A 25,528-nucleotide genomic window follows, 5' to 3' on the forward strand; every position below is an offset into this window, starting at 1 on the left:
TCACAGATGTATGGTACTCTATATTTTCTCCTACTAGCTTTATTGTTTATCTTTCACATTTACCTTTCAATTCCAACTGAAGTTACTTTGGAAGATGATATAAGATAGGACCCAACATTTTAAAAATCGCCATGTAGTGAGCCAATTCCCCCATCACTATTTACCAAATAATTCATCTTTTCTCTGTGGTAGTGATGCTCCTTCTATTACACACTAAGTCTCTGTGTCATGGGTCAGTTTCTGGACTCTCAGTTTTGTTCTACTGATTTGACTGTCTATTCCTTGTGCAAGTTCCATACTGCTTTAGTCGTTACGGCTTTAAACTGTCTTCATATCTGGTGATGTGCGTCCTTCCTCTTGAGTCTCCTTTTTATAAGTTGTCTTAGCTGTTCTAGACCTTTATTCTTTGTTCTGATTTTAGATTCAGTTTATCAAGTCACCAAAAATACATGCTGGGGTTTCGATAGGACTTGCACTGAATTTACAGATTAATTTGGGTCGAGCTGACATTTTTCAATACTAAATCATCACCTCCATAAACATGGCATGTCTCCACTTATTTAGTTTTAAGATGTCTTTTGTTAGAATTTTAAAATTCTCTCCAGAAAGTTCTTCTGTTTCCATTGTTAGGTTACTTCCTAGGGTGTCTAGTTTTAGTTCCTGTTGTAAGTGGTATGTTATTTTTGATCACTTTTTCTCAGTAGTTGTGGCTGCAGGGAGAGGAAAGTAGTGTGATCTTGAGCCTGGAAATTTTGCTGATTGCGGTCGTTTTACTGGACCAGCGGTCATTGCCATTGCAAACACTGAGTTTTTTCGCCTGCCTTCCAATCCCAGACATTAGAGGGCACCTTTGAGCATTGGCCAGGAGAGGGCGCCCTTGTTCAGTTTCCAACCTGAAGGAATGTTTGAGGTTTTGTTCCCTTAAGGATGATGTAAGCTTTGGTAGATGTCCTTATCAACCTAAAAGACTTCATTCATTCATTCACTCAACAAATGTGTACTGGATGACTACTAATCCAGGCATTGTTTTTGGCACCTGAGATATGTCCATGAGCCAGTTAAAATGGCAATCTCTGCTCTCATTACCTATTTATACATATTAATGGCCCAACTACTTTTATCATGTATAAGTATTGAACTTTATCAAATGCTTCTTCAGCAGCTTTTGAGATAATACCATGATTTTTTTCCTAAAGTCCATTCATGTGGGAAATTACACAGGTAGATTTTTCTGATGTTGCATCCTGGCATAAACCCTGCTTGGTCTTGACATAGTAATCATGGATTTGGAGTCCTAATATTTCCTTTAGGATTTTTTCAGGCACAGTTCATAAGAGAAATCTGTCTTCATTGTCTTTGCTTCCTTCACTTGTGTGTGCTCGTCTGGTTTGGGTGTCAAGATCACGTGGTTATACACACCTCTTACAATGATCTAGGCTTACTCAGGTCAGAGGAGACTTCCCCCACCATTTTACCTCAAATAGAATCCCCTAGATACCCCCTATTTCTTTACCCTGATTTATTTTTACCCTTAAGCACTTGTCACAAACAAGCACTCATTTATTTGCTAATTTGTTTATTATTTCATTTCCCCCACTAGACTATAATCTGCATGAGGGTAGCAGTCTTGTTCATTGCAGTATTTCCCACCATCTAGAATAGTGCCTGGCACATAGCTGGTGTTCAATAAGCATTAGATAACTGAATACATAAATCAGCCTCAGGGTTTTTCAGGTTAGGAGTTGAGGACCAAAGAAGGTGACCTGGGGTCACAAATGAGATTTTCTACACAGACTTTGTCCAGAGTTCTTTCCATTTGCATTGGCTGCCTATTAAATTAGTTGTAGTTATCTAAAGGAAAATAGGAGGGAAATAGAAATCCTATGAGAATATAAATATTTCAGTTGAAAATTTTAGGTATTTTTTTAAAGTTAAAATTTAGCTAGGGCTTGCCTGGTGGCGCAGTGGTTGAGAGTCTGCCTGCCGATGCAGGGGACACGGGTTCGTGCCCCGCCCAGTCTGGGAAGATCCCACATGCCGCGGAGCGGCTGGGCCCGTGAGCCATGGCTGCTGGGCCTGTGCGTCCGGGGCCTGTGCTCCGCAGCGGGAGAGGCCACAGCAGTGAGAGGCCTGCATACCGCAAAAAAAAAAAAAAAAAATTAGCTAAATTATACCTCGTTATAGATCAAAGATGATTCATTTTTTTGTTCACTCAGTCCTTATAGACAAAAATATGATTTACAAAAGATATGTACTACTACTAATATATTATACATTCATGAACCAGTATCAAGATAATGTAGAAGACAAGGAGGACATGAAGTTAGACTAGGTGTCTGAGCAAGCCCAAACACCCCAAGCTGTGCTGTCTCTACAGCTTTAATTTTGGAGGAGAAATTTGCAGTATGGTTGGGAAAATCTGTAAATCACACCTACTAATAACTGTTCTTTTGGGGGGCTTTTTGTTGGATCTGATTATCTAGCTTAATTGATCCTATGGAGGACAGCTTTAGCTGAAAAAGAAAATGGAAATGAAAGACTTAATTAAAAACGTAATGTCACTTCCTTGCTTTGAGGACACCAAAATAGACGATGAACACATTCTCTTCAATATTTATTCATCTGATTTTCATGGTAATTGGTTGGTCCCTGACTATAAAGGCGGAAACTTGGCAGAACAGATTACTCAGATAAGTAAGGATGCAAAACAGTTCTACGTCTAAATTTACTCCAGAGTATACCAACCTATGTGCCTTCCCACTGTGCACTGATTGTTCAAGACGAGGGCGCCTGGGGGTGCTGGAAATGTGGGTGACAAGGATCACTGTGGCAGGGCTTCTGAGCTCCTGCAGAGGTGCTGAGGCTACCGACCCTAGATAACAGCAGCTGGAAAGAAGCCGGCGAGTGGGTCTGTAGGAACAGCCTCAGATATGGAGTCTGGTGCACTTTTTTTTCTTTTCAACATCTTTCAGAATCATTTAGTCAGCCCTCTGTGTCTAAAATTATTCCCTGAGTCATTTATCATTGATTCACCACTTTGCCCTTGAAGGACCAGCAAAGTGATGTGGTCACTGTGCTTGCATTTGAACAAGCTACGGCCGCATGTTGCTGGGTATTCCATGGGCTTCGTTAACGTGGTCTCAGGTTACGGCATGTTTGAGAGCGTGTACAGGGGCTTTTGCATTCCTGAACTCACCAAACCATGACAACCATCCAACATCCACATTTATCAGGTTTTTATTTTCTTCTCAGGGTAATTAAGAAAACAAAAAGCCCCCTGATCTCTCCACTTAGTAAAGTCCTGTTGTTATTTTGAAATTCCCTTTGTACCAGTCAGTCTAGCCTGTGCTGCCGTAACAAATAAGGGACTCCCTTCTCCAACAATGAGAAACCTGACTCCCATTATTCTTAATGTTTTTACCTCTTTGATGAACTTCCTTGTAGGTGGAAACCTTCCTCACCAAGCCTGGATTTCGACTCCTCTGCCCAACTGCTCCCCACATGGGTTCCTTCCTCACCCTGTTCATGTTTTGACACCCACACTGCTCGATCCTCTTACATACACGCCCTCCCCGTCCTTGGCTGTGACTTCCATAGTGGGCTGCCCAACCTTCTCCTTGGCATGGATGCTTCTGACACCCTGTGCCAGTCCATCCATCCACCCAACCCTTGGGCACACCCACTCTGCCCGCACTCCGGGATGCCATTTGGGGCCCTTGTGGCTACATGACCCCCACAGCACAGACACCTGTCTTCTTGACATTTGGACTTTTTGTTCGCTTAGGACCGAAAAGGAGAGGAAAGCAAGGGGAAGAGGAGCTTTGCAAGGTATTTCATAACAGGTCCTGGGCCTCCTATCATTCCTACTATAACTACCTTAGCACGCATCTCTACCAATAAGGACATTAAAACAACAACAACAACATGTCATTGTTATAGCCAACAAAAGCCAAAACTAATTACTAAACATACTCAAAATTTCCTGATTATCTCAAAGATATTCTTTTTATAGTAAATTTGTTGGAATCAGAATCCATAGATGGTCCACATCACGCATTTCATTGTGTCTCTTAAGATTCGCACTCTGTAGAAGCGTTCTTTCTGTTTCCCTCTACACTTTGATTTGTTTGATGAACTGGACATTTGTCTGTAGAATTTCCCACGTTGTGATTTGTGTCCTTGCTTTCTTGTGGCATTATTTAACTTGCTTCTTGTCTCTTGTATTATCTATGAACTGGTAAACATAAAGATCTTTAAAAACAGCTCTGTTGGGACAGAATTTACATAATACATACTTGAAGTGTACAATTCTGTGGTTTTTAGTATATTCGCAGATACGAGCATCCATCATCACCGTCCATTTTGGAATATTTTCATGCTGTACCACTTAGCTATCACCTCCCTATATACCTCCCATCCCACAGCCCTAGGAACCACTCAGCTATTTTCTGTCTCTATAGATTATCCAATTCTGGACATATGTGTGAATAGAATTATATAATATGTGGACTTTTTTTTTTTTTTTTTTTTTTTTTTTCTTTTTGCGGTATGTGGGCCTCTCACTGCTGTGGCCTCTCCCGTTGCGGAGCACAGGCTCCGGACGCGCAGGCCCAGCGGCCATGGCTCACGGGCCCAGCCGCTCCGCGGCATGTGGGATCCTCCCAGACCGGGACACGAACCCGTGTCCCCTGCATCGGCAGGCGGACTCTCAACCACTGCGCCACCAGGGAGGCCCTAATATGTGGACTTTTGACTAACTTCTTTCACTTAACATAATGTTTTAAAGGCTTACCCATGCTGTAATATGTGTCAGCACTCCATTCCTTTTTATGGATGAATAATATTCCATTTTTGGACATACCACATTTTATGATTAGTCTGTTGATGGGCACTTGGCTATTGTGAATAATGCAGCTATAAATGGTACGTACAAGTTTTTGCATGGACATATGTTTCATTTCTCTTGGATATATATCTAGGAGTGGGATTGCTAGGTCAAACGGTAACTCTGTAATTTGTCACTTGATGAAATGCCAGACGGTTTTCCAAAGCAGCTATACCATTTTACATTCCAACCAGCAGTGTATAAGGGTTCCAATTCCTCTATATCATCACCAACACTTGTTATTATCTGACTTTTTGATTCTAGACACACTAGTGGATGTAAAGTGGTATACCATTGTGGTTTTGATTTGCATTTTCCTTGACGACTAATGAGGTTGAGCATCTTTGGATGTGCTTATTGGCCATGTGTGTATCTTCTTTGGAGAAGTGTCTATTCAGATCCTTTGCCTACTTTTTCTTCCTTTTCTTTTTTTTTTTTTCTCTTCACTTTTTATTGTGATAAAATATATGTAATATAAAATTTACCATCTTAACCACTTTTTGAGTGTACAGTTCAATGATATTAAGTACGTTTATATAGTTATGCAACCACCACCGCCATCCATCTCCAGAACTCTTCTCATCTTTCAAAACTGAAACTTTATACCTATTGAACAATAACTTCCCATTCCCACCCCCTAGTCCCTGGCATCCACCATTTTACTTTCTGTATCTATGATTTTGACTACTCTAAGTATACCTCATATAAGTGGAATCATACAGTATTTGTCTTTTGTAATTGGTTTATTTCACTTAGCACAATGCCCTCAGGTTTCATCCACATTGTAGAATGTGTCAGAATTTCCTTCCTTTTTAAGGCTAAGCAATAGTCCATTATATGTATGTATCACATTTTGCTTATCCATTCGTCAGTGGATGGACATTTGGGTTGCTTCCATGTTTTAGCTATTGTGAAAAATGCTGCTATGAACATGGGTATGCAAATATCTCTTCCAGACCCCGCTTTCAATTTTTTTTTTTTGCGGTACGTGGGCCTCTCACTGTTGTGGCCTTTCCCATTGCGGAGCACGGGCTCTGGACGCGCAGGCTCAGCGGCCATGGCTCATGGGCCCAGCTGCTCTGCAGCATGTGGGATCTTCCCAGACCAGGGCACGAACCCACGTCCCCTGCATCGGCAGGCGGACTCTCAACCACTGCGCCACCAGGGAAGCCCCCCGCTTTCAATTTTTATAGTATATATCCAGAGGTGGATTTGCTGGATCATATGGTAATTCATTTGTAATATTTTCTTGAGAAACCATCATATTTTTTCCACAGTGGCTGCACCATTTTACATTCCCACCAACAGTATACAAGGGTACCAATTTCTACACATCCTCTCCAACATTTATTTTCTATTTTCTTGATAGTAGCCATCCTAATGGATGTGAGATGGTATTTCATTGTAGTTTTGATTTGCATTTCCCTAATGATCAGTTTTGTTGAGCATCTTTTTATGTGCTTATTGGCCATTTATATATCTTCTTTAGATAAATGGCAGCTCAAGTTCTTTGTGCATTTTTTATATTCAGTTGTTTGGGGTTTTTTATTGTTGAGTTGTAGGAGTTTTCTATGTATTCTGGATATTAATTCCTTATTAAATACATGATCCACACATATTTTCTTCCATTCTCTGTGTTGCCTTTTTATATTGTTGATAGTGTCTTTTGATACACAAACTTTTAAAATTTTCATGAAGTTTAATTTGTCGATTTTTTCTTTGATTGCCTGTGCCTTTGGTGTCATATCTAAGACATCATTGAACGTTCAATGTCTTGAAACTTTTATCCTGTGTTTTCTTCTAAAAGTTTTAGGTCTTACATTTAGGTCTTTGATCCAGTTTCAGTTAGTTTTTGTATATTGTGTTAGCTAAGGGTGCACCTTTATTCTTTGCATGTGGATATCCAGTTTTCCCAGTACTATTTTGTTGAAGAGACTGTCCTTTCTCTAGTGAATGGTCTTAGCACCCTAGTAAAAAAAACACTTGACCATATGTGTGAGGATTTGTTTCTGGGCTCTCTATTCTATTCCATTTGTCTAGATGCCTGTCTTTATACCGGTACCATACTGTTTTGATTACTGTAGCTTTGTAGTGAGTTTTGAAATCAGGAACTGGGAGTCCTCTAACTTTTTTTTTTTCAAGATTGTTTTGGCTATTCATGCCCCTTGATATTCTATATGAATTTTAGATTGGAGTTTTCCATTTCTGCAAAAAAGTCATTGGGTCTTTGATAGGGATTACATTGAACTTGCAGCTTGCTTTGTGTAGTATTGACATCTTAACAATATTAAGTCATCCAATTCATGAACATGGAATGTCTTTCCACTTTTTAAAATATCTATCTTCTTTAGTTTCTTTCAGCAGTGTTTTGCAGCCTTCATTGTACAAGTCTTTTCCCTTCTTGGCTAAGTTAATTCCCAAGTATTTTATTCTTTTTGGTGTAATTGTAAATGGAATTGCATTCTTATTTTCATTTTTAGATTGTTCATTGTTAGTATATAGAAATGCAACTGATTTATTTGTGTCAACTTTATATCCTGCTACTTTGCTGAATTCATTTATTGATACTAACAATTTTTGTGTGTGTGTGTGTGGAATCTTTAGGGTTTCTCCATGTAAGATCATATTGTCTGCAAACAGATAATCTTACTTCTTTCTCTTCAATTGTCTGCCTTTTATTTTTCTTCTTGCCTAATTACTCTGGCTAGAAGTTCTATGTTGAACAGAACTGCTATGTTGAATAGGAGGTGAGGACAGGCATCCTTGCCTTGTTCCTGATCTTAGAGGAAAAGCTTTCAGTATTTTTTACCATTGAGTATGATGTTTGCTATGGGTTTTTCATGTATGGTTTGTACTATGTTGAAGAATTTTCCATCTATGGAAGGGTGTTAAACTTTGTCAAAGGTTTTCTGTGTTATTTGAGATGATCATTTTTCCCCCTTCATTCTGTTAATGTGATGTGCTTTCATAAGTTGAGTCATTCTTGCATTGCAGGAATAAATCTCACTTGGTCATAGTGTATCATCCTTTTAATATGCTTCTGAATTTGGTTTGCTAATATTTTGTTAAGGATATTTACATCGGTGTTCCTGAGGGATGTTGGTCTGTACTTTTCTTTTCCTGTAGTGGCCTTGTCTGGCTTTGGTATCAGGGTAATGCTGATAGAATGTATAGAATGAGCTAAGAAGTATCCCCTTGTCTTTATTTTTTTGGGAGAAATCTGAGAAGCATTGGTATGTGTTCCTCTTTAAATGTTTGGTAGAATTCACCAGTGAAGTCATCAAGTCTAGGGCTTTTCTTTGTTAGGAGATTTTTGATTACCGATTCAATCTTCTTACTAGTTATTAGTCTATTCATATTTTCTGTTTCTTTGTGATTTAGTCTTGGTAGGTTTTGTGTTTCTAGGAATTTGTCTATTTTGTCTAGGTTATCAAATTTGCACACTGTTGTTCATAGTACTATTTTATAATCCTTTTTATTCTGTAGAATCATTAATAATGCTGCCACTTCATTTCTGATTTTAGTAATTTTGAAACTTCTTTCTTTCTTTCTTAGTCTAGCTAAATATTTGTCAATTTTGTTGACCTTTTTGAAGAAACCGCTTTTGGTTTCATTGATTTTCTCTATTGTTTTTCTGTTCTCAATCTCATTTATATTTACTCTATTCTTTATTATTTTCTTTCTTCTGCTTGCTTCGAGTTTACTTTGTACTTTTTGTATCTTAAGTTGTAAAGATAGGTTGCTGATTTGAGATCTTTCTTGTTTTTTAATGTAAATGCTTAAAACTATAAAATTTTTTTCTCATATTGATATTGGGGGTCAGAGAAGATACTTTGTATGATATCTATCTTTTAAAATCTGTTGAAACTTAATCTGTGACCTAACATATGGTCTATCTAGGAAACTGTAATTGAGAAAAATGTATATTCTGATGTTAGAGTGTTGTGCATAGTCTGTTTGATATAGTTGGTGTATTGTGTTGTTCAAGCCCTCTATTTCCTTACTTATCATTATTGAGGGTGGAGTACTGAAGTCTTCAACTACTGTTGGAAAACTGTCCATTTCTCCCTTCAATTCTGTCAAGTTTTGCTTCATATAATTTGATGGTCTATTATTAGATGTTTAAATGTATAACTGTTGTACCTTCTTGCTGTATTGAAACTTTTATTAGTATATGATGTCCTTCTTTGTCTCTTGCAAACTTTATTTAAAGTCTATGTTGTCTGATATTGGTATAGCTACTCTGAGTCTCTTTTGCTTACTATTTGCATAGAATATATATTTCTATCCTTTCACTTTCAACGTGTTTGTGTCTTTGGATCTAAAATGAGTCTCTTGTAGATAGCTTTTAGTTGGAACTTAAAAATTTTTTTTTAATCTATTATTTACATTTCTGTGTTTTGATTGGAGAATTCAGTCCATTTACATTTAAAGTAATTACTGATAAGAAGGGACTTCTGTAATTTTGCTATCTGTGTTCTATATACCCTATAGCTTTTTTTCCCCTCTTATTTCCTGCATTACTGTCTTCTTTTGTGTTTAGTTGATTGTTTTGGTAGTGAAATGTCTTAATTCCCTTCTAATTTTCTTTAGTGTTTATTCTATTTTCTTTGTAGTTTCTATGGGGATGGTATTTAACATCTTAAAGTTATAACATTCTAATTTGAATTTGTAGCATCTTAACTTCAATAGCATACAAAATCTCTGCTCCTTTACAGCTCTGTTCCCACTCCTTTCAGTTGTTGATGTTCCAAAATTACATCTTTATACACTCTGTCTCCAAAAGCATAAACTAACATTTTTAATAATCTCTTTAATTATGTAGAAAACAAAATGTGAAGTTACAAACCAAAGTTACAATAATACTAGCTTTTATAATTGTCCATGATTTTACCTCTACTGTGATCTTTATTTCTTTATACAGTTTTGAGTTACTATCTAGTGTTTTTCATTTCAACCTGCAGGGCTCTCTTTAGCATTTCTTGCTGGGAAAGCCTAGTGGAAATGAACTCCCTCAGCTTTTGCTTATCAGTGAATGTCTTAATCTCTCCTTCACTTTTGAAAGACAGTTTTGTTGGAAATAAGATTCTTAATTGATGGGTTCTTTTTCTTTTAGCTTTTAAATATATCAACCAGCGGCCTTTCTGGTCTCCAAAGTTTCTTTCTTTTTTTTAAAAAAATGTATTTATTTATTTATTTATTTTTGGCTGCCTTGGGTTTTTGTTGCTGAGTGCGGGCTTTCTCTAGTTGCGGCGAGCAGGGGCTACTCTTTGTTACATCGTGCAGGCTTCTCACTGCGGTCACTTCTCTTGTTGCAGAGCGTGGTCTCTAGGTGCACAGGCTCAGTAGTTGCAGTGTGTGGGCTCAGTAGTTGTGGCTCACAGGCTCTAGAGTAGTTGTGGTGCACAGGCTTTGTTGCTCTGCGGCATGTGGGATCTTCCTGGACCAGGGCTTGAACCCATGTCCCCTGCATTGGCAGGCGGATTCTTAACCACTGCACCACCAGGGAAGTCCTCCAAAGTTTCTGATGAAGAATCTGCTGACAACATTCTTGAAGATCTCTTGTATGTGACAAGTCACTTCTTTCTTGCTGCTTTCAAGATTCTCTCTTTGTCCTTGGCTTTGACAGTTTGATTATAATTTGTCTTGGTGTGGGTCTCTTTATATTCATCCTTATTAGTGTTCATTGAGCTTTTTGGATGTTTATACTCATGTATTTAATCAGATTTGGAAATTTTCTGTCATTATTTCTTCAAGTACTATGTCTTTCTCTTTTTCCTCTCTTCTCCTTCTAGCATTCTAGCAATGCATATGTTGATCTATTTTATGGTATCCCACAGGTCCTTTAGGCTCTGTTCACTTTTCTTCAATCTTTTTTCCTTCTGTTCCTGGGACTCAAAAATTTCAATTTTCCTATCTTCAAGCTCCCTGATTCTTTCTTCTGTCTTGTGCTTTTCCACTCCAGAGTTTCATTTTGGTTCCTATTTAGGTTTTCTAAATAGGTTTTATTGATGTTTCTATTATTTTCGTACATCATTTTCTTGACTTTCTCCACATCTTCATTTAGTTCTTTGAGCACCTTTAAGGCACCTTCAAGTTATTTTAAAGTCTTTTTCATGAATATTTATCCCTCTGTTTTTTCTAAGAGTTTCATAGTGTTAGCTTTTCCATTTAGGCTTTTGAGTAAATTTGTATATTTGGTGTGAGGTAATGTTTTGATTTTATTATTTTACAGGTGGATATCCAGTTTTCTCAGCATCATTTGTTGAAAAGACTATTCTTTACCCCATTGAATATTTTTGGCATTGCTGAAAATTGATTGACCATATATGTGTGGGTGTATTTCTGGATCTCAATTCCATTCTGTTGATCTCTATGTCTACCTTTGTGGCAGTACCACGTTGTCTTGATTACTGTTGCTTAGTAGTAAGTTTTTAAATCAAAGAGAGTGAGTCCTCTGACTTTGTTCTTTTTCAAGATTGTTTTAGCTATTCAGGGAACCTCACAATTTTATATACATTTTAGAAACAGCTTGTCAATTTTTACAAAGAAGTCAGATGGAGTTCTTATAGGAATTGTGTTGAATGTATAGATCAATTGGGGGATAGAGAGTATTGCCATCTTAACAGTGCTATCTTCTGTCCATGAACATGGGATGTTTTTCCACTTATTTAGATCTTCTTGAATATCTTCTGACAATGTTTTTTTAGTTTTCAGAGTGTAAGTTTTCCACTTACTTTAGTAAGTTTATTCCTCTCTATATATTTGTTTCTTGGATGCACTCATGAATGCAGTTGTTTTCTCAATTTCATTCTCATTGTGTTCTTTGCAAGTATATAACTACAATTAATTGTTTATATTAATCTTGTATCCTGCAAACTTGCTGAACTCATTTATTAGTTCTAATAGTAGTTTTTAGTGATTCCTTAGTGTTTTCTACATATAAGATCATATTATCTGTGAATAGAGATAGTTTACTTCTTTCAAATCTGGATGCATTTTATTTCTTTTTATTGACTATTTGCCCTGGCTAGAACATCCAATAGAATAATAGAAGTGGCAAGAGTGGTCGTCTTTATCTTTTTACTTATCTTAAGGGGAAAGCATCCAATCTTTCACCATTAAGTATGATGTTGTGAGTTTTTTGTGGATGTCCTTTATCAGGTTAAGTAAATTTCCTTCTACTTTTTTGGGTATCTTTTAACACAAAAAAGTGTTGGACGGCTTCCCTGGTGGCACAGTGGTTGAGAGACTGCCTGCTGATGCAGGGGACACGGGTTCGTGCCCCGGTCTGGGAAGATCCCACATGCCGCGGAGCGGCTAGCCCTGTGAGCCATGGCCACTGAGCCTGCGCATCCGGAGCCTGTGCTCCGCAACGGGAGAGGCCACAACAGTGAGAGGCCCGCGTACCGCAAAAAAAAAAAAAAAAAAAAAATTGTTGGATTTTGTCAAATGCTCTTTATGTACCTATTGAAGTAATTATGTGATTTTTGTTTTTTATTCTATTGATATATTCAACTCCATCAATCGGTTTTCATATGTTAAACCAACCTTGCATTCCTGGAATAAATTCCACTTGGTCATGGTGTATAATTCCTTTTATACGTTTCTGGATTTGGTTTGCTAGAATTTTTTGTTGAGGATTTTTTGCATCCATATTCATAAGAGATATTAGTCTGTAGTTCTCTTTTCTTGTAGTTTCTTTGTCTGGTTTTGGTATCAGGGTACTACTGGCCTCATTGATTGAATTTGGAAGTATTCCCTCATCTTCTATTTTTTGGAAGAAATTCCAAAGAATTTTATATTAATTCTTCTTTAAACATTTGGTAGAATTCAGCAGTGAAGCTATCTGGTCCCGGTCTTTTCTTTTGGGGTACTTCTGTTTACTGCTTAATATCTTCATTTGTTATAGGTGTATTCAGATTTTGTATTTCTTCTTGTGTCAGTTTTGATAGTCTGTGTCTTTCTAAAAATTTGTCCATTTCACTAATATCAAATTGGTTGGCATAAAATTTTCCATGGTATTCTGTTATAATCTTTTTTATTTCTATAATGTGGGGAAAATGCTCCCCTTTTCATTTCTAAGTATAGTAGTTTGAGTCTTCTTTGTTTTTTAATTTGGTCCATCTAGCTAAAGGTTTGTCAAGTTTGTTGACATTTTCAAAGAACCAGCTTTTGGTTTCATTGATTTTTTCTGTTGTTTCTCCATTCTCCATTTTGTTTATCTCTGCTTTAAGCTTTATGATTTTCTTTCTTCTGCTTGCCTTAAGTTTAGTATGCTCTTCTTTTTTTCAGGGTCTTTAGGTGAGGGGTTATGTTATTGATTTGAGATTTTTTCTGTCTTAATATAGACATTTACAGCTATAAATTTCTTAAGTATAGCTGTAGCTCATAAGTTTGGTCTGTTGTGTCTTTGTTTTCATTTATTTTAAGTATTTTCTTATTTCCCTCCTGATATCTCTTTGACTCATTGATTACGTAGGAGTTTTTTTGAATTTCTATGTATTTGTGAGTTTCTGAATTTTTTTCCTGCTGTTGAGTCCCAGTTTCATTCCATTTTGGTCAGAGAATGTATCCCCTTAGTGTGGCATTATTGTTATACATATTAAATCTATTATATTAATGTTACAGACTTAACAATGCATTGTTCTATTACCTTACCCTCTGAAATTATTTCCCTAGCCTAATGCAGCTTTGCTCTGCCCACCTCCTTTGTACTGTTATTGGCAAATATGTTATACATATATTACATTTCTATGTTAGGCCCAACATTACATTATATTCATATTATTTTATACAATTACTTTTAAATAAGTTAATCTTGAAGTTTCCAATTGCCTTCTTCTTGAGAGAAGAGACCTAAGTTTTCCTCACCATGCCATTACTATTATCCAGCTCATTCCATCTATTTTTGGAACATGCATGAAGACAGTCTGATTTTCTCTTCTAATGTGGACTAATAGATTTCTAAAGCAAACCCATTATTCTAAGGACATAGTCTCATTCGAGTCCTGGGTGAGTTTCAACCTGTTGTATATACTATGTCTTCCTCTTTTATGGTTTTCACTCACTTTAATTGGAGTTCTTCCTCAAAACAGGTGCATGGGCATGAACTTTCTCATTCCTACATGTCTGAAAATATATTTTGAAGTCACTTTGATTCACCTTATGGTTGGCTGTAGCATGGCTGCTCTGATTCTTAATCTTTCGTGGATTACTTTTTCTTTACCTACTAGACATTTTTAGTTTTTTCTTTACCTTCTACAATGACATGGTCATGAATCTGTGTGTACCTTTTCTTATTCATTTTTCCAGAGATGTGATGAACCCTTTCCATCTGAAAATTTTTGTTTTTTCTTAAGTCAGAGCAATTTCCTTATATTATTTCTTTGATAATTTCTTACCTTCTTTATTCTTTCCCCTTAGAACACCTGGTTGAGGGGATGGATCTCTTGGATTGATCTGTCTCTTCTTTCATGCAAGTTTCCAGTTCTTTGAAAATTTGCTCTTATGTTCTGAAAGCTTTCCTTGATGATCTTCCAAACTTAATATATGTATAATTTTACAAATTGTATATTTAATTTCTAAAGGAAAATTTGTTATCTTCTGATCGTTTTACTTTTTTGTGCATCTTGTTCTTCTTGTTCTTTTTAATGGTTAAAAAGAAGAAGAACATTTTTACTTTTTGGTGTTATTAATATGAGTTGTTTTAAATATTTTGTCTATTTTCCAACTTAACTTCTGGGGTCAGGTGTTTGTTTGCTTATCATGATTTTTCTTTTCATGGTACTGACATTCTTAAGATGCCCAGTACATTTCCTTGCCATATATAAGAACAAGAGACTGGATTGATTTTCCTGGGATGGATCTCCTCTGCTGTAATACATTTAGGTATCTTTCCCTCTAGTCTTTCCTGGCATTAGCATTGAAGACTGACTGAGATTATGTGTGTGTGGTGGGTGAGGCATGGGGTAGGGATATTTTGGAGGGGATTAGGTTAAGGGGAGCTGTTGTATGACAGATTAGAGGACTGTAGGGTGAGAAGGAGAGGAGGAGGCTTGGACTTTTATGCTGGGTACCTCCCAGGAGCGTTTTACTTGGAATCACCTTTACCCTCCTATAGCCTTAATTTTCCCCAGACGTCTTATTTAATTTCTTTGGATAAACATTCTCTGGCTTCTTCCCTGAAGGCAAAATACTAGTTTAGCTATAAGGAGGCAAAGGGGAAGGAAGGGGTGGTGGAGCTGCTGGCTCAGTTACTCTGGAGCATTCTCCAGGCAGCCTAACTGCTCTCCCTCCCACCATTGCTCCTCTCTCTCCTCAGCTCCAGGATCTGCCCTCCCCCCTACATTCTAGGCTACCCTCCTCCTCACTCTTTTATTTCAACAGGCTTCCTCTTTTCTGCTAGCCCACAGTGTGCTGATGTTACAGTATCCACTGGCACTCCACCTCCTTCTCTTTTGTTTTAGAAGTTCATTCCTCTACTGTCATTTCACTGGGGTTGGTGAAGATGGGATACGACAATGCCTATACTCAGCCTTACATTTTAAATTAGAATTCCTTTACTCATACCTTTCCTGTAAGAAGAGAATCATTTAATTATGTAAAACATCAGCTATTCACCCATCTCTATTTTCTATTGACAATTACATGAAGTAAAAATTAAATTAAAGAAGTAAAAACACATAGGTACATTTTAATATCTTCCCCACTCAATATTTGGTAAGGGACCTTCCCTCCTTTTTTCTGTAAATACACCAGTGCCCTAGGGGAACTTGAAGCTAACATGTCCGCAACATTTCTGTGCTTCTCTGGCATGGCTCTGAAGAAACCCTGACTGGTGAACATTTCCTGTGAATTTCCCTTTTGGATACCGTGGTCAGGCTTATACCTTTTTTCTCTTCTATGATCAGAAACAGACTCTGCTGACTTTTGGGCAAACTTGAGGATGATTGAGGCTCCTTAGTACCTTGGAACTGGAAAAGGAAGGGACGTTACACCTAGAAGGAACCAGGGCCAGGCAGCCCAAAATAGTCCCCTTCACCCTGGATGTGGCTGGTCAGGGAAACCATGGGGTGGGAGGGAGAGATTGGAAGATGTCCAGGATCCCAGCTGTGCAGGGATTCATGACCAGGCTTACAATTTGGATGGAAAATGAGTGTTCATGTGGAGCAAGGCATCAATTGGAAAATGTAAGCAATTGGCCTGCAAGATTCCAAGTACGACCCTTGGCATTGCAGCCCCGGGGGCTGATGTAGAGCCAGCACCGTGGCCGTTGGGTTTAGGAGGGACCTGGACTGTGCCTTAATTTCAAGTCTGGAAGTGGCCAGGGTGGGTCTACATCCTATCTGTGTTAGGTTGCATTCAGGCATGAACTTTTGGGGGTGGGAGGATGTCCCAGTGGATCCAGCCAAAGCTGAGACAGTAGACAGAGGGCTGCAGGTCTGTAGGTGCAACTGTTCCTGTGGAATCAGAGTTTTCATCAGGAGACATCTTCAACTGACAGCTTTGCCTGTTCTAGTGCCACCCTTTGGACAGGGCTGAATGTAATCATTTTGTCATCGATTGAGTGTACCCCTTAAGGCAAGATTTTTTTTTTTTTTGGCCACACTACGTGGCTTGTGAGATCTCAGTTCCCAAACCAGGGATTGAACCCGGGCCGTGGCAGTGAAAGCCTGGAATCCTAACCACTAGGCCCCCAGGGAACTCTCTTAATGTACCATTTTTAAATGCACAATTTCTAAATGCCTACAGAGCAACTCCACATAAGTGTTCTAGGCAACCTGAGCCCACCACGTCTAAAGGGGAAGGTATCATCCCATCGTTCCCAGCTCCTCACCCCAGCCTCCCCCTGGATGCCTTCCCATGGCTTGCCCAGTCAGCAAGCCTCTGCCACCAGCACCTCCCTCTCACACTCCACATTCTCTGACTGACCAATCCCCTAAATATCTCTGAAAGGGTCCCTCTCTCCCTGGATTGTCAGTGCATTTCCCCCCACCCTTCACTGCCAGCAGGAGGCTCCGCTAATGTCATTCCCTGCTCTAAATCTCTCCAGGATGGCCGTTGCCTTCAGGGTAAGTTTTTAATTTTTTTTATTTTTTATTTTTAAAACTTTTTATATTTTTTTATTTTTTTTACCTCTTTATTGGAGTATAATTGCTTTACAATGGTGTGTTAGTTTCTGCTTTATAACAAAGTGAATCAGTTATACATATACATATGTTCCCATATCTCTTCCCTCTTGTGGTAAGTTTAAACTACTCAGTATGGTATGAAAAACAGGAACAGCAAACATTTACTGAGCACGTCCTAGGGGCCCTGCACTGTGTGAAGTTTTTCATGCACATTCATCAGTTACTTCTGATGAGAATCCTATGAAGTAGGACTATTATGATATAACCATTTTACATGGGAATGAAGGCTCAGAGAGGTCAGTAACTTTCCCTAAATGGCACCATTAGGAGGTGGCAGGTGGGGAGGGGAACCCAGGTGCTTGAAACTAGCTTCTTGTCACTACACCAGACAGTTATCTTGGGGGTTAGGGGGGAGGTCCGATGGTAGTTCACAAAGCACACAGGATGCTGCTTGGCACCCAGCTGGGTGACGAAGGAAGGCGCTGGGGTCTGGCTGGTTTACATCTCAGTGGAGCATCTTGAGAATGTCCCATCATTTCTGTTTTGATACTGGGTGGGTGGAGGGGCTGAATGAACAGGACAGGTACTGTCACGTTCCTGTCAACAATGCAATTAGACCCACAGAGCTTCGAGCTGTACTCTTCTCGCTCAGTGGTTCTCAGAGTGGGGTCCCCTGTCCACTGGAACCTGCTAGAAATGCAAATTCTCAGGCTCCCCTGCTGAGTCAGAATCTCTTGGGGTGGGGGTGTCAGGCAGTCTGTGCTTCCAGAAGACCCCAGGGGCTTTTGATGCTGCTCAAGCTGAGAACCACCATCTAGTGAATGCATCCTTCCTGGCTTGTACATTTTGGGGCCTCTGCCTGGGGCTTTGTGTCACAGGGTTGCTTCACGGCTAAGAAGAAAATGTTTGGGGAGGGCAACACCAGATAATATTGAAGGAAGCTTCCAGCTCTCAGTTCAATTTCTTCGCCATTGTGGTCTGCCAGCCACTAGAGGGAGCAAAGGGCACGCAGCTTCTATCCTGGGAAAGGGATGGCTGAGCCTCACCTGTAAGGACGCAGGTGAGCGTCCAACCTCCGCTTCTCAGCAGTCCAGGCAGGCTTGCAGGAGAGCCTGCTGTCCACGGTACTCTGCGCTTCTTCTCTTCCTAGTTTGCTCTGTGTTCACAGATTTTCACAAAGTTATCAGGTTAGCTTTGTGGGATGGCTGTGTCCTCCCTGGGTCTGCATTCTGGGCCCAGGGTTCTCCCCCGCCAAAGTACATTTGGCATGGTCTCTGGTGGTGAGCTCTGCAGGGTCAGACAGCTTGGGGATGCATTGAGTGAGTGCCCCAGCCTTCCTCCTTTAAGCTGGAATTAGGACTTTTTTGATGCTTTCTTGAGCAGTGCCTTATCAGCTGGCACCCTGGAAGCCTCACAGAGGTGAGCACTTAGAACTAGCAGGGCCCCGGAGGATCTTCCTGGGATGAAAGTTCTGCATTTAGAGAGACTACAATTCCATCCATCTACAGAGCTCCTAACAAATTATTTTTAAGGTAGAATTTGCTGTGCTAGTTGATACAAACAACAAGGAATTATTACACTTTCTGAACAGTTAGAACAAAAGTTCATCAACCCAATACTGCTGGAAAGTTAGAGTTCCAAAGGGCTGATCAAGCAGCCCCACATCTGCGAGGGCACGGAGGCTCACCTGTGAGGTGATCCGGTGTGGTCAGACCAGGCTGCAACTTAGCTCTCCTCTCCTCTGCCCTCCCGGATGACTGCCCCCTGCATCACCCCATCCTCATGGCACTCACGTCCACCACTACCCTCTTCCACTGCTCATCAAGGTGAAGAGCCCAGACTACAGAGCAAAACCCGGGCATAGGGTGTCCCTTCTGACAGATGTCCACACCTGGCTTAGCCAATCTCGATGGAGAAAACGTCCAGAATCAATGAAGGGGAGTGGTGAGAAGAGCTCAGAGACTTCACTCCGTCTCTCCTGTGCCCTCAGATCCCAAACCTGATACTCTACTCCAAAAATTAACATCCTGAGGTTGACCCACCACTTCCCACCTCCACTGCTGCTCCCACCCTTGCAGATACTTCTAGGACAGTGAGGTGGAATTGCTGGATCACATGGGAAATCTATTTTTAATTTTTTGAGGAATCTCCCTGCTGCTTTTCCACAGTGGCTGCATCAATTTACATTCCCACCAACAGTGTAGGAGGGTTCCCTTTTCTTCGCATCCTGGTCAACACTTGTTATTTTTTGTCTTTTTGACAATAGCCCTTCTGACAGGTGTGAGGTGATATTTCACTGTGGTTTTAATTTGCATGTCTGTGGTGATTAGTGATGTTGAGCATCTTTCCATGCCTGTGGGCCATCTGTATGTCTTCTTTGGAAAAATGTCCATTCAGGTCCTTTGACCAATTTTAATCAGGTTATTTTTCTTTTTTTATGTTGAGTTGTGTGAGTTCTTTGTATATTTTGGATACTAACCCTGTACTGGGTTTATTATTTGCAAATATCTTCTCCCATTCTATAGGTGGCCTTTTTTTGTTGTTGATAGCTCCCTTCACGGTACAAAAGCTTTTTAGTTCGATGTAATCTCATTTGTTCATTTTTGCTTACATTTCCCTTGCCTGAGGAGACATGTCCAAAAAACTATTGCTAAAACCAATGTCAGAGAGTGTCTGCCTAGGTCTTCTTCTAGAAGTTTTATGGTTTCAGGTCTTACATTTAAGTCTTTAATCCATCTTATTTCTGTATATGGTGTGAGAAAGTATTCTCGTTTGATTCTTTTGTATGTCCAGTTTTCCCAACACCGTTTATTGAAGAGGCTGTTTTTACCCATTATATATTCTTGATTTGGCCCATTTTTAAGTCTGGTTGTTTGTTTTCTTATTGTTGGTTTTAAGAGTTCTTTGTATAGTAGAATATTGTATTGGATAATAGTCCAAACTTATTATTTTATTTTTATTATTTATTGTCATTATATATTATTTTATTTATTAGATAAGTCTCTTGCAAATACTTTCTTCCCATCTGTGGCATGTCTGCTCATTCTCCTGACAGGGTCATTTGAAGGGCAGAAGGTTTTAATTTTTATGAAATCCAGCTTCTCATTTCCTTCTTTCATGGATCATGCCTTTGATATCATAAATAAAAAGTCATCACCAAACCCACAGTCATCTAGGTTTTCTCCTATGTTATCTTGTAAGAGTTTTACAGTTTTGCATTTTACATTTAGGTTTATCATCCATTTTGAGTCAATTTTTGTGAAGAGTGTACGGTTTGTGTCTAGGTTCAGTTTTTTTGCATGTGGTTGTCTAGCACGATTTGCTGTTCTAGGACCATTTGTTGAAAAGACAATATTTACTCCATTGTATTGCCTTTGCTTCTTTGTCAGAGATCAGTCGTCTACATTTGTGTGGGTCTATTTCTGGGCTCTCTATTCTGTCCCATTGATGTATTTGTCTATTCTTTCACTAATACCACACTATCTTGATTACTGAAGCTTTATAGTAAAACTTGAAGTTGAATATTATCAGTCCTCCAATTTTATTCTTCTCCTTTGGTATTGTGCTGGCTACACTTGGTCTTTTGCTTTTCCATATAAACTTTAGAATAAGTTTGTCAATATACACAGTATCTTACTGGGATTTTGATTGGGACTGCATTGAATCTATAGATCAAGTTGGGAAGAACTGACATCTTGACAATACTGAGTCTTTCTATCCATGAATACCAAATATATCTTCATTTATTTAGTTTTTAAAACTTTCTCTCATTATAATTTTGTAGTTTCCCTCTATAATTGTGTATAGATTTTGTTAGATTTATAACTAAAGATTTCATTTTGGGGGTGCTAAATATACTGGGTTGGCCAAAAAGTTTGTTCGGGGTTTTCCATAAGATGTTTTGGGAAAAACCCAAACAAACTTTTTGGCCAACCCAATAAATAGTATTATGTTTTTAATTTCAAATTCAACTTGTCCATTGCTTGTACATAGGAAAGCAACTGACTTTTGTATAGTAACCTCTTATCCTGCAATCTTGCTACAATCATTTATTAGTTCCAGGAATGTTTGTTTGGTTGGTTGTTTTTGGTTGTTGTTGCTGTTGATTTTTTTGGATTTTATTCATAGACAATCGTATCATCTGTGAGCAAAGACAGTTTTATTTCTTCCTTTCCAATCAGCATACATTTTATTTCCTTTTCTTGACTTATTGCGTTAGCTGGGACTTCCACTATGATGTTGAAAAGGAGTAATGAGATGGGACATCCTTGCCTTGTTCCTGGTCTTACTGGGAAAACTTCAAGTTATTTGTAATACTCCTTTATTATCCTTTTAATGTCCATGAGATCTGTAGTGATGACCCCTCTTTCACTTCTGATATTAGTAATTTGTGTCTTCTTTCATTTTTTCTTACTTAGCCTGGTTAGAGGCTTATTGATTTTATTTATCTTTTCAAAGAACTAGCTTTGGGAATCATTGATTTTCTGTATTGATTTCCTATTTCAATTTCATTGATTTCTGCCCTAATTTTTATTATTTCTTTCCCTTTACTTAATTTGAACTTAACTTGCTTTTCCTTCTCTAGTATCCTAAAGTGGAAGCTTAGATTATTGATTTCAGATTTTTCTCCTTTTTCAATATATGCATGTTGAACTAAAACAAAGGTTTTCATCCTCACTTTTATATGCTTTTTTGCTATGCAAAGCCTAACATAGTTTTCTGGGGTTAACATTCATGTGTCATCACTGTAGCAGAATCCCTTTATATATCTGGAGAAGTTTGTCCTAGGTTTGTCTGGGCTGCTGGGCTTTTAAAATCAGCCATTGGCATTTCCAGCACATGGCAGGTGAGTCCACACAGATGGCTCTGTGGGCTGCAAGTTCTCTGGGCAGGAGCCAGATCAGAGTTTCAGCAAGTATTTATAGGAGTGAAGTAAACTGCCTATTTCTTTATATGGCTTACTCTTCTGTGTGCTTACATGTGTGCATGTTTATACTGGCCAGCCTATGTACTACAAAAACACTGACCAGTGGTCCTCAGCTTGGCAGCATGTTGGAATCATGGAGGGAACATAAAACATGCTAGTGCCCAGGCCCCATCCCAAGCTCCTGGTGGAGTTGGCCTGGGCATGGGGTTACTGAGAGCAACTCAGGTGATGCCAACGTGAGCCCAGGTTTAGACCACTGTCTCAGACACTTCCGCAGCATAAATCCTTCTTCATCTGTCTCTATTGCCCCAGAACATAAATGAGTGTCAATCATTAAGAAGTGGAAATAAGGAGTCAATGATGTAAAGGCAACACCCCGATAATACTAGGCTCAAGCTGAGCTCCTGGGTGCCTTCAGCATCCAAGGAAGGGGCCTGTTGTGTTACCCAGGGAGCCTTTCTGGGTGGGGAATTCTAAGGAGCCCCAGGAGGATTAAACAACCTTGATGCAAAGATGCCAGAAAGTCTTGCAAAAAGATTTTTTTCTGAATGTGCCCATCAGATTACACCCTTACTGAGGCTTAATGCCCAAGAGTCAGGGGACCCCATGGCCTGGGAAGTTTCTTCCCCTTCAGTGCTTACAGAGGTGGGTTGGGAGGAGCCTCATATCAGAGTTGGAACCCAGGAGAGGAGAGCATCTTAATTTTAAAAAGTTTAAAGCCCAGGGCAGATGGCCTGGGCAGGGGCTTCTGATATGCACACCTGAAGCATAGATTTAGAGAGAGAATGAGATATGGGACTGAAGACCCAGAGATGGACACCCCATTGGTGGGTTGATGGAGGGGGAGAAACAAGAGTGGCCACATTATGGAAGGAGAGTGAGATTAAGAACTTGGAGAAGGATGGATGGACCTAGAGATTGTCATATTGAGTGAAGTAATTCAGACAGAGAAAGACAAATATCATATGATATCACTTATATGTGGAATCTAAAAAAATGTTACAAATAACTTATTTACAAAACAGAAATAGAGTCACAGATGTAGAAAACAAATTTATGGTTACCAGGGGGGAAAGGTGGGGAGGGATAAATTGGGAGATTGGGATTGGCATATGCACACCATTATATATAAAATAGATAACCAATAAGAACCTACTGTATAGCACGGTGAACTCTACTCAGTACTCTGTAATGACCTATATTGTTAAAGAATCTAAAGAAGAGTGGATATATGTTTATGTATAACTGACTCATATTGCTGTACAGCAGGAACTAACACAACATTTTAAATCAACTATACTCCAATAAAATTAAGAAAAAAAGAACTTGGGGAAAGAATATTGGGACAAGTAAGTGAGGAGAATAGATGTGCCTTCAGGTCCTTGAGGGAGGGATGGTTGTTCCCTGGTTGTTCCAAGGGAGGGACGGGTCCCAGCAATGAGGCTGGAGAGAGAGGTTGGGGTACCCAGGCATCCCAGACCCATTGTGAGGGCCTGGAGCACTAGTGGGTACAGACAGGTGCCTGCTCCCTACCCCATCTGCGTTCCCTCTCAAAGAAGCAGGCCCCCGGGGCTGTATCCAGAGCACGCTGGGAGACTGCTCCTGGCCAGAACTCATACTGCCTCCTTCAGTCTATACTGTGAGTGTACCGGCTCAGGATGGGGGGACTGGTGGCCCCCAGGGACCAGAGCACAGGGCCATTGTGCAGAGGGAAGAGGCAAAGTGCCACCCAGCACCCTCACCCCATCTCAGGCCTTCATCTATTCAGGAGAAGTTCATGGACAGGCACCCTACTAAGCTTTAGAACTGAGTGACCAGAAACGTGCAGCACTGTCCCTCCATCCCAGCAAGGGTCACCCTCCAGTGGGAACTTGGAGCCCCTCCTCACAACTGTGGGCTCCTTCCTGGCAGGTGCACAGGATGCTGACAGCTGGCCTGGGGATGGGTGGTGAGGAAGGACGGGGGCCTGAAGGTGCTGACCTGGAGGCTGAGCTAGGTCGTCAGGTGGAAGAAGCGGTCTGGGCCAGTACTGCCGGGCAAAGGGCTGCAGGTGGCAGGGGCAGGGGAGCCTTCAGACACCGCTGGGTGGTGCAGGACAGAGGTTTCTGGGATGGATCCCATGAGGGCAGGAGCGGAGCCAGAGAGAGGAGGCTGTTGGGAGGCAGAGGATCTCACCACGGCCCCTGGTTGCTGAAGGTGGCGGAGGCCATGGCTCAGTCCCAGAGGGGTGGACAGATGAACAGACTGAATTTACTGGCCAGTGACGGGGACCAGGGACTTAGCAGACACCACCTCTGAAAGCACAGGGAAACCCTGGGTCGCTAAGGAGGCTGCGTCTCCAGTTCTGACTCCCAGTGGGGGGGCGTTCTCCTTCCTTTGCCTGTGGGTGGTGCTAACCTTCCCTCCGCACCCTCACAGATCCGCACAAAGGACAGGATCTTTGACAGTATCAACGACCTCATCAACCACCACCTGGAGAACAGCCTGCCCATCGTCTCTGCCGGGAGCGAGCTCTGCCTTCAGCAGCCGGTGGAGAGGAACCCGTGACCTGCCAGCTGCCCCGTCCCGACACCGCACCTGCAGTCAGGAGGGCTCACGTCTTCCCGGTAGATGGGCGCTGGGCCAGGGGAACTCAAGCATCTGCCCGCTGGCTCAGAGCTTTGTTCAAAAGCCCCAGGAGGAAGGCCTCCTTAAAGTGCAAGTTTCATAAACTTGTTCCGAATTCTCATGTGCATATTAAAGGTGTACATACCTATACATCCTGTACAAATTTTCCCTCTATATTTATATTTTTTAAGACTAAGAAAGATGTAAGACTGATGTCCCGTGCTGTATGTTTTTAATGAAAACAAAGTTTGACTGTAGTTGTCCGGGCAAAATGTTAATTCAGCTGACCCATTCCACTGGGAAGGTGTTACCTACTAAGCACAATACAGGGAATAGAAGCAGCAGGAGGGTTGGTAATAAACACTTGGGATTGTAATAAAATAAGGCAAGATGCTGTCTATGCTCTGCATGTAAAGCCCTGTGAAGTGCTGGTCCTCATGGCTGTCCCTCCTCCTTGGCGACGCCTCCCAGGCTGTCTGCATCACTCCTGTGTGCACGGGGTTTCCAGCACCAGAGATTAGGGCTGCTGCACTGAAGAGTAGGCATTACTCCAGCTGTTTCAGGTAGGGCTGAGCACAGGAATGCTGTCTCCCATGACCCTGGTTGTCCAGGGGTTCTTGGGGATCCACTTTACTGCCAAATAGGGCACAAAATAAGCCTCACTGATCAAGATCTTGACAGGTCAATGCTTCCTTTGTTTTTATCTGTATAAGGACAAAATGAGGAGGTGTGGAGGGGTAGATGGGGGTTTGTACATCCTCTTAGCCAACGGGCTGCTGCAGTACCTGCTAGTAAAACCCCACCCCCTTTATATTCAGTAGAGGAAGAAGCATGTGTACGATCTGCGGAAGACGGGTGCAAACACGTGTGCTCAGAGTTCCTGCCTGGAGACATTCCATCGGCTGTGGCTGATTCAGGTTTCCCTGAAGCTCGGGACCAGGCTCAAGAGCTTTGGGAATCAGTTTGAGGTCCCAC

The 25,528-nt window shown here is 40.4% G+C and overlaps 1 protein-coding gene across 1 annotated transcript in view; it reads left to right on the forward strand.

Moving 5' to 3' along the window:
* The window catches only part of SHC3 (SHC adaptor protein 3), a 150,884-nt gene extending 125,677 nt beyond the window's left edge, over positions 1-25,207 (forward strand). The window contains exon 12 of the mRNA XM_081238046.1: positions 24,365-25,207. Coding sequence (XP_081094172.1) covers positions 24,365-24,493 — 129 coding nt within the window. The 3' untranslated portion in view covers positions 24,494-25,207. The remainder of the gene's footprint in view (positions 1-24,364) is intronic.
* The last annotated feature ends 321 nt before the right edge of the window (positions 25,208-25,528 follow it).

Source organism: Mesoplodon bidens (assembly GCF_964165515.1).
Source record: "Mesoplodon bidens genome assembly, chromosome: 6".
In the NCBI taxonomy this organism is placed as follows: domain Eukaryota; kingdom Metazoa; phylum Chordata; class Mammalia; order Artiodactyla; family Ziphiidae; genus Mesoplodon; species Mesoplodon bidens.